This window comes from Natrix helvetica (assembly GCF_964273705.1).
Source record: "Natrix helvetica genome assembly, chromosome: 1".
Lineage (NCBI taxonomy): Eukaryota > Metazoa > Chordata > Lepidosauria > Squamata > Natricidae > Natrix > Natrix helvetica.
The window spans coordinates 277274557-277291247 of NC_138548.1; the positions used below are offsets into that span (position 1 = coordinate 277274557).

The 16691-nt window shown below is 42.8% G+C and overlaps 1 protein-coding gene across 4 annotated transcripts in view; it reads left to right on the forward strand.

Moving 5' to 3' along the window:
• Positions 1–16691, forward strand: part of FNIP1 (folliculin interacting protein 1) — a 543489-nt gene that overhangs the window by 37689 nt on the left and 489109 nt on the right. Inside the window, exon 1 of one of the 4 annotated variants that reach the window (XM_081936542.1) lies at positions 12404–13248. The exons of the other annotated variants lie outside the window; for them this stretch is intronic. Coding sequence (XP_081792668.1) covers positions 13238–13248 — 11 coding nt within the window. The 5' untranslated portion in view covers positions 12404–13237. Of the gene's footprint in view, positions 1–12403; positions 13249–16691 lie in introns of those variants that run through there. 4 annotated transcript variants of the gene reach the window in all.

Below are 16691 nucleotides of genomic sequence, written 5' to 3' on the forward strand. Positions count from 1 at the left end.
TTGGCATGAGTGGAAAACTGCAACACAGAGAAATAAGGTGTTATTTTATTTCACAGAACTAGATACAGGTGTTACCTTTCCAAATCATGGTCATTGAAGGTTGTTGAAAAGGATTGCAGATGCCATGCAATCTCCACATGCCTTCTCTGGCTTGTTTAAAATGGTTTGCTAAAATCCTGGAGAGCCAACCAGCCCTCTGGGCAAGTAGTGGTAGTAATAGTTCTAAGAGTAGGTGAAACTGGTTGTTTTTTACCGGCTTGGTCATTCATGTGCATGTCTTCACAAATGAGTGTTTTAATCATGATGGAAACAATGCTTATGCACATGAGGATTCTCTGCAGTGGTGTTTTTCTGAATCTGCAGGTGATCAGGGTGTGCCAATGTTTCTTCCAATACTTTGAGTTTAATGGGTTAAGAAGAATGAATTACTGAAACTGAAAAATAGATATAGAACAGATTTATCTCTAAAACCTCATTACAAAGTTCACTTGGTGAATTTAGGCCAGTGATCCTTTATCACTCTGTCCAGGGGTGGGTTTCAAAAATTTTAGCAAGAGGTTCTCTGCCCGGTTGCTGGGTGGACATGGCCATGGTGGGTGTGGCTTAGTCGGCCTCCTGCACCACAGAGGAGGGGATGTTTTTGCTCTCCCTGGGCTCCGGAGGCCCGAACTTCCTTTTTTCACCCACCCTGAGCCTCGGCGTGCGCAGTGCATTTACCTGCATCCAAAACAGGCCACATGGGGACTCCTGGGATGGGCGGGGTGAGCAATGTTCCCTCTAATTTTTTTTCAGTGTGAGTGGAAAAGCATAGTGTTTGAGCGGCACATTTTCATGCCTGAGCACCTGAATTTTTTTCACAGATGTCACCCAAGACAACAACAAAATCAGTGTTATTTGAAATTCAAAGTTATGTTTATTCAAGATACCCGCTTAATTAAAACTGTTATATAATATATGACTATGTTATATATGTAGTAAGTTGAGGACTACTTGTATTCAAGTTCAATGGATGACTCTCAATGGGAAAAGGATCTATCCACATTTTCATACTATGAATTACTTTATATGCTTCATACTTTCCCCCTTACTATCCAATAGTCTGCAGTGATATTAGCAAGTAATGAATAAATTACCAATTGATGTAGATTAGCAATTGAGGTACATAAGAAACAAACCTATTATTTATTGAGTTGCATGTATACAACATTTATATATTGGCTGGCTGTAAAATATATTTAACCATTTGTTTTTATATGATGATCCAAGAACTGGAACCATTTGCTGTATCAATACTATGGATGGTATCACCTAGCTGACCATGGCTGATCCCCCCAAAACTAGTAGAACAAACTGCCAAAACAAACTACATGGAGGTTAGCCAATTTGAACTTGCTAAAGAAATCTGATCAGTCACCTTTGAGAGGATGAACCAACAGAAAATAAAGTTGGTTTTCAATATATTAAATGGCTCATTTAATATACAGCCTTTTCATACGCAAATGATATAATAATGCATGGAATGTGTGATGAAATGTTGATTTGTAAGTACTAATTTTCAGACTTTCAGACAAAGATGCATAAAAGAGGCAAACCAATACATTAGGTCAGTTTTCTGTTTCCTGAAAATTATCCCTTTCTTCTCTGGTGCCATTGGTAAAAAAAACAGAAGACTAATTCAAAGCATTTAAAAAGAAAATAGATAATGACAGCATGCAAGTGTCAGCAAAGCCTTCCCCTGATAGATAAGGGAAAGAGGTATATGACCCTACACTTTCAGAATCAAACAGAAAGAAATCCCCTCCCAGACTAAATGTGTGTGTGTGTGTGTGTGTGTTACGCGCCTATACTTTCCAATAGATATGTGCAACAGACCGATCGGTAACCTGAAATCCAACCGCTTCCCCAAAGGCAGAGTGCTCTAATGTGCTTCCAGCAGCCCTTCGGGGCCGGTGGTCCTGTTCACAGTTATCACAAGAAAGCCCCTCTCCGTTAAGTGGAGATTATTTTCAGGAAAACAATTTGCGGACTCGCTGCCTGCCTTACACGCTCAGAGCTTTAAAAGCAGTCCTGGTGCGGAGGCCGAGTCTATCCCCGAGGGCCCGGGAGACACTTATTATTCATGACCGCCTTTAAGTTGCTCATGCGGTGATTGGCTGGGCCTGCTGAAAGACAGAACTGGCAGCCACTCCGTGACAAGCTTGAACGGAGACAGGGGTTGCTGCCGGTGGTGGCGGCGGCAGGTGGGGGGGGGGTTACCTGCCCAGCTTGTTGATTCCTCTTGGTCCGGAATTGAATGGTATCATTTCGGCTTCGTTGCTCTCCCCGGCTGGGTAGTTACGTTTCGGGGGAGGAAGGCAGCTGGCAGAGCCGAGGATTTGGCTCTGGATTCATCATGCTAAAAAACACTGCACGGAAGTTGGAAGCTACTGCGCGGCATTTGCTTTTCAAGTCCGCGCTAGCGCAGCCGCGCAGCTTAGAGGGAACGTAGGGGGTGAGGTGGGCTGGGTCAACCAGAGGTGGGATTTGAGGGTTCTCCAAACTGCACAGAATCTTAGCTAGAGGTTCTCCAGAACCCCTGCGAACCTCCAGCAGCCCACTCCTGATTCTGTCCTATTTTAATACTGTATTTTTGGAGTATAAGACGCACCAAGGTTTTGAAGAGCCATTTTTAAAAAAAAGCGTAAGTAGGTAGATAGAGGGATAGCGAGAGAGAGAAAGAGAGAGAAATACAGTAGGTAGGTAGGGGGAGAGAGAGAGTAGTTAGGTAGGTTAGGTAGGTAGGTAGGTAGGTAGGTAGGTAGGTAGATAAAAGGATAGAGAGCGAGAAAAATAGAGAGAGAGAGAAATAGAAAAATACAGTAGGTAGGTAGGGAGAGAGAGAGGGTGTAGGTAGGTAGGGAGAGGGATAGAGAGAAATAGAAAGAGAGAGAGAGAAATAAAGAAATACTGTAGCTATGTAGAGAGAGAGAGAGAGTAGGTAGGTAGATAAAAGGAGAGAGAGAGAAATACAGTAGGAAGGTATGGAGAGAGAGTAGGTAGGTAGATAGGTAAATAGAGGGAGAGAGAAAGAGAGAAATACAGTAGGTAGGTAGGGAGAGAGAGTAGGTAGGTAGGTAGATGTTTCCAGGTGTATTTATCCATGTGCTGGAGAAGGAAATCACTGACAATCTGCAGCACCTAAGACTTGTTTCTGCTGGTACAGAACTTGATCAGTCTAATTCTCATCAATCACTCTAACTAAAGAGCTTTCCGAAACCTCCCCCAAATGGCCCGTTTTTTGCGAAAATGGGCCATTAAAAAAAATATGGTATGAATAGCCTTGGGAGGGGGGGAGTGCTCCCGGAGGGGCAGGGGGGGCAAAAATGAGCAAAAAATGGCCCGTTTTTTGTCAGAAAGAAATTGCACGCATAGCTATATGGAGGCTTATACAGTGTTGCTGGGGGAGTGGGGGGTGGGGCAAAAAACAGCCCATTTTTTGCTCATTTCTGCCCTCCCCAGCCCCCAAGAGCTCTCTGAAATCCTCCATAAGGGTATGCACGGCCATTTTGGTGAAGGGGGCAGGACTTCGGGAAGCAAAAAATGCTGTATTCAGTGTATAAGACGCACCCAGATTTTCAGCCTCTTTTTTGAGGGAAAAAGGTGTGTCTTATACTCCGAAAAATATGGGTAATTGTTTTGTGGAGAAAAATGGAATTTGTTGAGATGATTTTGCACATTGCCCTTGAACTCTGGATTAAAATGGAATATTAGTGGAATAAATAAAATATTTGACCATTCTGTTTTTTTAGTATTTACTGTACTTTCTTCGGCCTGACTTCTAAAGGGTAACTTTGTTAAGTGAGAAAAAGGATTATCATTTTAGGATTGTAGACACCTTCATCCTTAGATCGTACACTGCCAGCCGCAGTTTTCTAAAATACCAAATACAATATTTTATGATTTACAAAGTCAACTTTACCATTTGATTTTTTTTAAATGAAATGTTTTCATTAGTTGAGTAGCAAAGCGATTAAGTAATTTTACTGTCGGCATAACTTGAGAAAGGGTAAACTAAAGATTTAACTGCTTGGCTAAAAGCTGCAAAATAATTGAGATGGGAGGATTTTATCCACTGGAAGTACATCATGACATGTCAAGATATCATCTTCAATTACACAAGGTATTCTCTCCATCCCTTTCTCTTTAATTTGAAAGACACTGAAAACAATCCGAGATGGCCAAAAGAACTTTCATGTTGGAATTTTCCCATTCAAAAACTTTCCATTAAATATATGTGCTAGTTAGTGGCGGGTTCCGGATCCCGTTGCAACCGGTACAGTGCAACGGGGCCGGGTGGCCACCACATGCACGCATGCACACAGCGTGCTCATGCGTAGTCACTGCCCGCAATGCTCCAGCTGCTCGGTGGAGCATCTCGCAGGTGCTGTACGCTCTGTGCATATGCGCGTAAGCCCCAATCAGCTCCAATATAGGTAAGGAGGGCGGGCGGGCAGGTTGGCCCTCCGGAGCACCATACTGGAACGGTGTCTGGTGCTCCCAGTAGGCACCGGTATGCTTGTACCGGTGTGTACTGGTCGTATCTCTCCAATGGTGCTAGTCCAGTCCTCCCTACCCAGTGCCTTCTAGGTTTAAGGGACTACAACTCCCAGAATCACCTTAGTTGATGGCTGGGAATTCTGGGAACTGTAGTTTCAGCACATCTAGAGGATACCAGTTGAGGATTGCACACTTTATTTGTGATAGATGTGAGGAAAGATTTTTCAGCTCCTTGAGTAGCTTGGGTGCACAATAAAATAACTGTTGGATAAAGAGAAAAAATGGCCTTTTGTCTTGCAGTACCAGTTGGTATTATGTAGACTTGTTTGGTTTCTATTTATAAGGGATTGCAATTGGGAACAGGATACAAAACAAACACTGCTATTCCAGTGCAATTTTAATGATTTGTGAGATTATTTCTCATCTATTTTGTAGCTGATTTTATTCACTGACTATTAAAAAAAAGCTTTTAACCCAAGTAAACCTTTAGCACCCTTCAAAGATTACTCAGTGCCCTCAGACTAGGCAAATAACTTTAATTAGAGTCGCTTTCAAGCATTTGAGCATTGCTTTTCTAAAGTCTTGTAGCTTGGGATTCTTATCTGAAAGTTGCTCCCCGCTTATTGATAGAAATGTTACATATTGAATTCTTGCAGAAAATAGTTGTGGTTTTTTTGCAAGAATCAGCCGGAGCAGTTTATGACTTTTCCTGCCTTCAGACCACCAGCATACAAAGAAGAGATAACAGTTGGGTGTTCATGTTGGATAACATACCTTCTCTTGCAAAGATGCAAAGTTGTATTCAGAACGATGAAAGAAGCCAAGAAACTCCTGGGACTGTTAAGTTCCAAATATTGTGTGTGTGTGTGTGTGTGTGTGTGTGTGTGTTGCATTTGTGCTGATAAATAAATAAAGATAAATAAAATTTTATTTATCAGCACAAATGCAACACAAATGTAATAAAGGCAACATAAAAAAATGGCTTTCTGCCTGGATGGCTCCTAGGGTGAGCCGAAAGACAGAAAAAGGGAAGCAGTATACTCCCTCCCATATTTGGGCATACCAGGGGTTGTGACACAATACACACACACACACACACACACACACGTGTGTGTGTGTGTGTGTGTGTGTATTCAAAAGACTATAAACTGGTTTAACATGCATAAATACCATTTAGGCAGAGATAAAACATACAGTACTAGTATTTATAGCAGCTTTCTGCAATGTGTTGCTCTTGGCAGTGTAATTGCCATAATTTCCAGGAAGTGTAGGTGCATTCCATGCTGGCTGGGAATTCTGAGAACTACAGTTCAACAGGCCTAAGAGGCACTGGGTTGGAGAAAGCTGGTCTATAAGGTAAACCTACTAAATCTTCAGATTCAAGTATGACAAGTTAGGGGCAGGGTGCCGAGCATATTTATGGAATTCTTCCAACCTTTTAATGATAGCTCTGTTCTGGGTCCCGTGAGCAAGAGGGAGGGAAACAAGCCATCCAGATGCCTTCCCCTAAGGTTCCCCCCCCCCCCCAACAGCTTCCAAACAGATCTAGATCCTTTCGAACTGGATTTTTATTTTTATTTTGTATCATCATCATCCTCCATGCCTGATTTCTGTCATGTTCTATTCTGCTGATGGACGGACTGACAGAATCCTAGGGCTTTTACAAAAATTGTTTCCAACATTCTTCTGGATTGAAAGAATAGAAAAGTGTCTCAGAGTTTGAGTGTCATTTGTATCTTTGGCTGTTTGTTAGGCTGGTCTCTGATTTCTAGAGCTTTAGTGGAAAATCCCTTTGCATACTTCTCAGATCATTTCCTAGACTGCAGTTGTGCCTTATTTATAAAAAAACAGTTTTATGTGGATCCATGTAAAAGTTAGATGGCATATTCATGCAAACAAATATGATGGTAATATGTTAGGCTCACTAACCTTTCAACACGACATAGCTCCAAGGATAGCATTCTCATTTGACTACACTAAGAAAAAATGATATACATACACTTGCATGTAACATAACTTCATGTTAGCAATAGGGGTGTTTAAATGCAGAAGTGATATTCAGCAGATTCTGACCAGTTCTGGAGAACTGGTAGCGGAAATTTTGAGTAGTTTGAAGAACCAGTAAATACCACCTCTAACTTGCCCCGCCCTCATCTGTTCTCTGCCTCCCAAGTCCCAGCTGATTGGGAGGGAATGGGGATTTTGCAGTAACCTTCCCCTGGAGTGGGGTGGGAATGGAGATTTTACAGTATCCTTCCCCTGCTATGTCCACCAAGCCACGCCCACCAAGCCATGCCATGCCCACCAAGCCACGCCCACAGAACAAGTAATATTTTTTGTATCCTACCACTGTTTGAATGTATATTCTTTGTGTGTTCTCTTTTAAGAATATCTAGTCAAAGGTAAAGGTTTTTATCTCTATTCATTTGACCGACATCTGAACCTCATTTAAAACTTGGATGCATTTGTACATACTAGAAGGAAACAGCCAATCCAGTTTACTTGGTTAAAGGGTTTAAAATCTTTTTATAGACAAAAAAGCTAAATATTTTAAGGAGTTAAGTGGGTTTTATTTATGAAGATTGTGTAATTCCAGCTTTTATTCGCTGAATTAATATATATATATAGTTTAGGGCAGAGATGTCAAACTCAAGGCCCAGGGACCAGATACGGCCTGTGAAGTGCTTAAATCTGGCCCATGAGACAGCTGTTTCCAAACAGCGAAGGAGTGGCCCATAGTGCCTCTGCCAGAGAAAATGGAGCTTGGGAGGGCTGTGCACAGTGGTTCTTTTAGCTGACAGAGGGCTGCAGGATGCTGTCACAGCCAAAAATGGAGCCTGGGGGCCATCACTGGGCCCCTGAGCTCCGTTTTCACTGACAGATGCCAGTGAACCCTCCAGCCTCACCCGGGCCACCAGAAGTTCCCCTGACATGAGTGATGTCGAGCTGGCCACGCCCGGAGTGGGTTTCAGCCAGTACACACTGATGCGCCTGTACCCGTTCGTGAAATTTAGTGTGTCTTCGCGTACCCATTCTTCCGGAGGCCCCATACCAGAACGCTCCCTTCCCTGGCCTGCTCCCTTGCTCGCTCCCCCCGCCTGCCAGATTGCCGCTCGCTCACCCCTCCTGTCCACACCAGGCTTGCCCCACCCACCCACTTCCTTTGCCGGAATGGAGAATTGGGAGAAGCCCACATGGCGCGCGCTCCTTCTCTTTAAAAGCCACCTGGTTTTCAATGGCGGGGGAAGAAATCCATGTTTTTCCTCCCTCTGCATGGATTACCCCCCTCCAATTGGAAACAAGGTGATTGTTAAAGAGAAAGATGCACTCGCCATGTGGGTTTTTCCAACAGCTGAACTCACCCCCTGTTCCTTCTTCGGCTGTTGGAAGAAGCCACGCGGAGCATGCTCCCTTCTCTTTGACAGCCGCCTGGTTTCCAATGGGGTAGGGGGAAGGAATCCATGTTTTTCCTCCCTCTGAATGGATTCCCCCCCCAATTGGAAACGAGGCAATTGTCAAAAAGAAGGAAGCATGGGCTTCTTCCACAGCCAAGGAAGGAACAGGAGCGGAGGACTTGCCTGCCCCGCCAGGTTCCCCCAGGGCTCTACGCCCCCCAGAAACAGCGGGGTCGAAGGAGGGTCCCTCCCTGTCCTGGGATCCTCCGGGGAAGGGCCAGGGACTGCACTGGATCTCGTTCCAGCCACTGCTTTTCTCTCGCCCTCCGTCGTGGGAGCCAGGCAGGGCAGTGAGTGCCTGCGCAACTTCACCTGGCTCCTTTAGTGCCCAAAGCCCATGGGGCAGAACTGAATGTTTGGCACCCAGACTCGGGGCGTAGGGGGAGCAAAGTCCTGCCGATCTTGGCTGACCTGGGCACCGGCCGCTCCTTCACCCACAGCTCCAGGGCAATGACCCCGGCGTAGCCCCTGCCCGTCCGCCAGAGAAAGGCAAAGACCTGGGAGAGGCGGGCTGGTCGGTTGTGGCGGATGTGCAGAACTGAATCAGGGAAGAAGATTGAGAGACATCGAGCCACAAACTCCCCCCTTTCCCCTGCCCCAAAGCTTGCCTCCGTGGGTGGGACAAGGGCGCGCATGGGATGAGTGGAGTTTGCGACCAACTTCAACGTGAATGGGGCTGTTTGTGACTAAATAGGACAGAGAACATAGAGGGATGCAAGGGAACATGGAGGTAATCTAGTCCAGTGTTTTTCAACCTTTTTTGGGCAAAGGCACACTTGTTTCATGAAAAAAATCACGAGGCACACCACCATTAGAAAATGTTAAAAAAATTAACTCTGTGCCTATATTGACTATATATAAAGTAATTCTCTTGAATAGGAATCAAATAAACACAAAGAAAGTATTTTATAATTACTTTATTATGAAATAGTAAGTAAACAGAAATATGAAAAATTATAAAATACTTTATTCAGTGCGCAACCTGGGCAAAATTGGCTCTTAAGACTGGTGGACTTCAACTCCCAGAATTCTGAGAGTTGAAGTCCACCAGGGGCATCAATCATATTAGCCCAGGCAGGGATCTGCAAAATTGGCTCTTAAGACTGGTGGACTTCAACTCCCAGAATTCTGAGAGTTGAAGTCCACCAAGGGCATCAATCATATTAGCCCAGGCAGGGATCTGCAAAATTGGCTCTTAAGACTGGTGGACTTCAACTCCCAGAATTCTGAGAGTTGAAGTCCACCAGTCTTAAAACAGCCACCTTTGCAGACCTCTGTGTTAACCCAAAGCCTGGCGCTGGGTGGGCCTTGCTCCCCCATTGGTGGAGCCCCAAGAAGCGAGGAGGGAGAAAAAGAGATGGAGGCAAGGAGCTTCTCCCCCCCCCTCCGCAAAAATCTTATCAGGGAGCCGGCGGGCAGTAGCAAATTAGCAAATTTTTGCTGGGAGGAGGCGGGGGGGAAAAGCTCCTTAGCCTCCCGTTTCTTTTTCTGCCTCCTCGCTTCTCGTCCCCGCCAGGCGGATCTGATCGGAACGCCCGTGTGCAAGAGGCGAGCCCTTACTTTTATTATTACTTTTATATTTACTCCGTCTCCTCCTGCTCCGGTCCTCCTGGTGACTCGAGTCGCGACGTCGCACACTGTGCTCGGGCGGGAAGGAAGGCTGGAGTCTGGACCAATCACAGCCCGGACATCAGAAAAGTGGAATTTTTTGAATTTTTCAATTTTTCCCACGGCACACCAGGCAACATCTCGCGGCACACTAGTGTGCCACGGAACAGTGGTTGAAAAACACTGATCTAGTCCAACCCCTTCCCAAGGCAGGAGTCCTTACACTTCCTTCTCTTTGAGAGCTGTCAGTGGCAGACATAGGAAAATGGTGTATGTGTAAGAGAGAGACACACACAGAGAGAGACAGAGACAGAGACAGACAGAGAGAGAGAGAAAGAGAGAATGAGAAAGAGAAAGAAGGAAAGAGAAAGAAAGTTGGAGAGAGATAGAGAGACAAGAAAGAAGGAAGAGAAAGAAAGAAAGAAAGAAAGAAAGAAAGAAAGAAGAAAGAAAAAGAAAGAAAGAAAGAGGGGGAGACACAGGAAGGAAGGAAGAAGAAAGAAAGAGGGAGGGAGAGAGACGAAAGAAAGGAAGGAAGAAAAAGAAAGGAAGGAAAGAAAGAAAGAGGAAGAGAGAGACACAATAAAGAAGGAAGGAAGAAAAGAGAGAGAGAGAGAGAGAAGAAAGAAAGAAAAAGAAAGAAAGAAAGAAAAAGAGGAAGAGAACTTATGATCACAATTGAGCCCAAAATTTTGGTTGCTAAGCAAGAGCATTGTTAAGTGAGTTTCACCACATTTTCCTACTTGGCCATGCCCATTTGGTCACATGACTGCCAAGCCACTCCCACAAAACAGGCCACACCTACAGAATAGGTTCTAATTTATTTTGAAACCCACTACTGGCCACGCCCATCATGGCTATGCTCACCTCCCCCCCCCCCCCCGCAAGTAAAACACAATCCTGGTGCAGCCCTCAATGAAATTGAGTTTGATACCCCTGGTTTAGGGGTATTTGAATAAAGAAAGAAGCTGGCTTTCCTTTCAAACATAATTCATCAATGTATTCATCAGAACCAATATCAACTTTATGAAGTGAGCTATTTCTCTGTGCATGCTTAGAGAAAATTGTTACGTTTATTTCTCAACCTCTGCCTTTTTCTCTTTCATACATATCCACAAAAAAAAATCCAGCAGGTAGGGGAAAAAAAGCAATTTTAAACATTTCTAAATCTTTAAAATCAGGAAATCAAGATTTTAGATTCTGATCCCCAAAATCAGTCTGTATCTGTTATGGGTTTACAGTCAAATCTTAATAACAAAACTGGACAGCAGCATGGCCACATCTTGCTGAAAAAGAGTATTTCGGGATTGGCATATGAGTACAGTAGTTAATGCTTGGAAAAAAAACTACTACGTGTCTACATATGCTTGTGTGTGTTTGTGTGATGTTCTTCAATGGAATTCATGGTATGATTTAGGAAATTATTTAAATGGAATCTGTAAATGTCAGAATTCTGCTTATGACCTAATCCAGCTATGCTGACTTTCTATTGAGAAAAACACTGGTTGTATACAATATATGTTGTATAAAATTAAATACATTGTAGAAAATTAAGGAAGGCTTCTCATAGAAAAATCAGAAATTTTCCAAAGGAAAACATGATGAAAATGTTACTTGGTGTCAAATAACTGCATTTGCACAAGAAACAAGATTAATGATGCTCTGAAGTTGATGTTATTTATTTTAATATTTGTTGAACTTAGTCTGAATTCACAATTTCTAATCAAAATAATAAAGTATGTAATCTTTTACAGTACAGACCCATTTAAAAACCCTTGCACTTTATTTTCATTAATCTTTTTACTTAGAATTGTCCTTTGGATTTAAAACACAAATCAAATTATATGAAAACCATTTGGGAAATATTGAGGGGCTGCAGGACTGCACATTCTTACTCAGGAGTAAGCCCCATTCAATTCAGTTGGACCTGCTTTTGAGTAGAGTTTCACATTGCGTTTGTTTAGTTCGTAGGGCTTCTACCCTGCCTTACTTTTAGGAACCCAAGGGTGTGTACATAGCATTCATTCTTGTAAATTTCCCTCGAAACAACCTTGTGAGGTAGGGTTGAGAGAGAGAGAGAGTGACTGAGTCATAGTCACAGGCAGAGTGAGCTTTTGTGATCAAGGGTGGGTGAGAATCTGGTCCAGCCTGGTTTAGTCAAGAATCTTTATCACTATCCCACACTGAAGTAGGAACACTCTCACAGAAGATTATGAGTGCCTTTGAAGGTTTGCTTTCCCCGTAGTCTGTGCTGCCCCAAAGAGCGGTTATAAAACCTTGTTTACAGCTAGGAACTCATTGGTTGTGCAGAAGTCTTTGAAACAGGGGCCTTTTTGCTGGAAATGTTAAGGAACCTTTACAAAGCCAACAGTGTCTGCTTTGTTCTTACAGAAGATCCGAGCTTGGAGAAGAAGCTTTCAGGGTGTGTGCGTGTGTGTGTGCACGCGTGTGTATAGCTCCCTAGGAGAGGAGAAGGAGAGGGGGGGAGAAGGAAAGGGAAGGAGAGAGGGAGAGGGAGGGAGTGGGAGAGGGAGAAAACAATATCTTCTTTAAGTTAATACTTATTGGAGTTCTTCCCTGATGAGCAAGCAGGGTGAGAAAGAAAGCATCATGGGAAGCTTAATGCCCTGGCTTGTGCTAAATAATAAATCAGGCACTCCGATGAGGGCCCTGCATGGTTAAACAGTAATCGCTTTATTTTCCTGCTGAAATATACATGTATGTATGCAAGCAAGGCGGAGCTGGGATTGGCTGGCGGCCTCATTGCAGATCCAGGTAGCATCTACTGACAGCTCTGGGTCATGTGATGGCTGTTAGGGTGGCTTTTCCACTCCCAGGCTGAGCTTGTCAGCGAGGGGGTTGGTCCCCGGCATCTTGCAGCTTCCAAGAATGTAGGAAATGAGTAGAGAGGAAGGGAGGGGGCTGCTTTGTTGCCTTCCTCCCACCACTCACTCTGCCTTTCTGACCTACCCCAGACTGGAGAGGCGCAGGATTGCCACAGGCCCCCCACCACCACCCACCCCGCCGGCAGGAAGCCTTATAACGAGGCTCTGCCTGTCTTGGTTTCCCTAAAGGAGGAGGAGAGATTAAATGGACCTTTATACGGTCAGCCTTGGCTGCCGAGGGGCACTTAGCCTGCTGATGAGTGAGATTGGGCTTCTGCAGTCACACTTTCCAGGAGGAGACAAAGGAGGTGGGGTGCACTACAACCATGTTTGCTGTAGCCCACGTTCTGAAGCAACCCACAGGATGGAAAGGCAGGCTGTCCATCGTGAAAATACAGAGCAGCATCTGTCTGTGAATGGCCAGATTTTTTCTTCAGGGCTTTCCGGGTGTTCTCTCTCAGGAATCCCTGCCGCTGACTTTTTCTCTCTCTCTCTTCTTTGGGGGAATCCTGACTCCGAGAGAAGCTTCCTTCTGTATCTGTGGGGCTGCCTCTTTTTTTTTTCTTCTTTTTGTGCTACAGCGTGGAAACGGCTTGTGTTTTCGTTAAATTCAGACTTCTCAAGCTGTCACCTGACAGTCTTGTGGTTCTGGATGAATGTGGATCATTTCTATTATTAACCTGATTTGGTAGCTGATCGTAATAACAAGAGTTGCAGAAATTCTGAAAAGTGGAACCCGCTTGAGGGACAGAGATGCTTTCCAGGTATGATTAAAATATGTTTATTTAATGTAAGTAATTGTGTAGAAATAATCTGCTTTTTTTAAAAAAATCTTGCGTTATGATAATTAACACAAGTAGCACAATCCTTACTCAGAAGTAAACTCCTTTGGACCGACTTCTAAGTAGCTTCTTCTTTTTTTTAGAAAATTGTTCTTATAAAGAGATTTTAATCCTGAGGGCTGATTCCTGTTTAGGTCAGACTGCTTACACAGCAAGGACTATTCCCTAAAATAATTAACTGGTAAAAGTGTTCATGCATGCATTAAAGCTTTTAGAATTGTGAAAGATAAAGTGGATACTTTGTAAGTCCTCATATGTTACACAGATTTATAGGGCATGTTCTTTTGAAAATTAAACATTTTTGAATTATGGGACGATGCATTTAAGCATGTGGCTAACTTTCCCACTGGCTTGAACATAATTTTTAAAAAAGCTTAACTGGAACTGGATTAATCCCCATTGTCATGTTAATAACGTTTTGTGCCACAGTAGTTGAACAAGAAAAGAATCTATCAGAATCTATATAATCTACCTTAACGGATGCTGTTTTGTTGCTTTTTTTTAAAAAAAAGGAAAATGGGAGAGCAAGCTGGAGAGGTTGAATCTAGAAGGCAAGCAGAGATGGAATTTGAATAGGTCCCTGGATAGTAGATAGATGTGTGTGAAATGCTTTGAGTTTGAAGTGTTTTGGGCACAAGCTCTTGTAGCTCAAGTTGTTCCAACTATTTTGGGGAGTGTTTGAAACCTCTTTTGAATTCAGATCAAATACTTGTTTTGAAATGTTTCTGGGATGGTTGGAACAACCCATTACAAATCCAGAACAGCTGTTTCAAAATGGAAATATTTTGTATACCCTTACTTAGATGCTGAAAAGAAAAACCCAAAGGGAAAAAAATGGCAAGGAAAGACCTAACAATTGAGAGAAAGATGTGGAAACAATAAGAGGGGGAAATCAGGCTGAGAATATAGAGCATTTAAGGCATATAAACATTTAGAGACAGATTAAAATATGTTTAATAATTTCTTTTTAGAAGGCTGCTGGATGAGGTATGGCACAATATCTGTATTCTATGTAAAACAAATAAAAGGTTTTTGAGTTAAGCAGATACAGCTAAAGTAGTTGTTGAGTAAATGAAATTCAGTTGTCTGATGTTTATTTATTAAATTTATATTCCACAAGTGGCATGACTCCCAGCCACTCTGAGCAGTTTTCAATTGTTAAAACATTTGGAAACAAAAAAGAAATGGGGAAAAAAATACAAAAACAATGCAAAAGAACAACAATGGTAAATAACACAGATAAAAAACACAGAAGGGAACAGAAAAGGAGAAAGGGTACCGGATGGCTCTCCCAAAGCTTGGGCAAAAAATGGTGTTAAAGGGTGGGAGATGTTCAAATTTTGATATGGGTAAGACTCATTCCAGAGGGCAGGCACTGCTCCAGAGAAAGCACGCTTCCAGACAGGATCTAGACCAGAGGTCAGCAACATGTGCCTCTGGAGCCCCATGTGGCTCTTTCATCCCTCTCCTGTGCTAGAGGACACCGTGCTAGGACTCTATGGTGGGGGAACTGGACTTCCAGTCGGCAGAGGACAAAGGAAATCATGCTAGGAAGAGACTCTATGGTGGGGGAACCGGACTTCTGGTCAGCTCCAGAATTGAACAGGGGGCTTCCAGTTAGGACCTTTGTGGCTCTTTGAGTGTTTAAGGTTGCCGATCCCTGGACAAATGTTATTGCTTAATTGATGGATCCCAAATTGCACCAATCTGCCAGAATAAACCAGTTGAGTAGATATTATGGGAGACAGACAATATCTTAGGTAATCAAGACCTACCATATAGGGTTTTACAGGTAACGACCCAACACCTTGAATCACACCTGGAAATAAACTGGCAACTAGTACAAATACCAAGGCACAGGTGTTGCATAGGCATATAGAGCCTTGCCCATCACTGACTTCACCATTGCATTCTGGACTATCTGAAGCTTCTGGGTGGTCTTTAAGGACAGTCTTATGTACAGCGTATTACAGTAGTTAAGCTGTGAGGTGACCAGGGCATCAATAACTGTCTCAATCTAGGAAAGTGCATAACTGAAGCTGGGCGAAAGCTTTCCTGGTTATAGCTGCCATTTGAGCAAGAGCTGTTACAATACAAAAAGACTCCCAAACTGCGCACCATCTTTGAATGAGGAAGTGCAACTCCATCCAAGGTCATAGTTTGTATATCCCCAGATCTGGGCAATCCAAATCCCCACAAAACACTCAATTGGGGTTGGACTTAGTTCGGAGATGGCTCCTTCCTATGTGAGATCCACACAGCTTTCAGGCTTTGGGACAGAAGTTACCACAGTAGCCTCACTTCTCTGGTCTAGAATTGAAAGATATAATTAATATCAGCATGGTATCAAATTGATACCGAAGCAGCAGACGATCTTGCCACTGATTTCATGTGGATATTGAAAAGGACGGGACAGTGAATAGAAACTTGTGGTACCCCACAAGTAAGGGGCCTGTAGGACAATCTTTCATCACCAACCAACAATGACTTACTTGAGTAGATTTAAAATTCAGTAGTATTATATAGACACAGACTCTATCTGAATCCAGTGTTGATATAAATACCCAATATAAAATATTTTATTTAAAGAGTATGCTGAGCCTCATAAATGAAAAAGCATTAAAAAACACAGATTGTAAGTTGTCATAGAAGCAGAAGCTAGAGTTAAGTGAGGAATTTTCAATATGCAGCATCCTTCATCATTGTATTATGCTTATTCAGCCTAATATACCAAGCATATTGTGCTAATAAAATTAACCTAGAGGTTGTGAGTACTTTCTCCCAATTATATTATTTTGTTTTTAAGTCTGATGACTGCTTTTCTATTAACCCGTGTTCTCCATGCTGCCAGTTACAAATTTTATCATTAAAGCCGCATACATTAAATCACTTTTCACAACAAGAAATTTAAGCAGTTTATTCTTTCACTAGCCAAATTGTTTGTGATTAATGGTGAATTTTTGGATTGCACTCATAATTTGGGTTAAAGGCCACTGACACTATTATCACATGTGTGTGTGTGTGTGTTTGTGTTTGTGTGTTTGTGTGTATATATATTGTAAGGGTAATTCTTCTGCCCTCTGCTTTCTTACCAACCACCTGTGGATTTCAAATTACATTTCAGTAATTACTCAAAGAAAGGACAGATTTTCAAGGTGCTACAATGTCTGTATTCTAATGTTGAGTCATACACCTATTTTCAGTCTACTCTTTTGCCACAAACCCTCTGCATATATTACCCATCATAAATGTGATACTTCAAATTAAAATGCGCATTCACGTGCTATGGAACGAATATTTTTAAAATCTACTGTATTCTAAATCCAAATTCACAATCCTAAACCTTGCCGTGTTACTTATTGTAC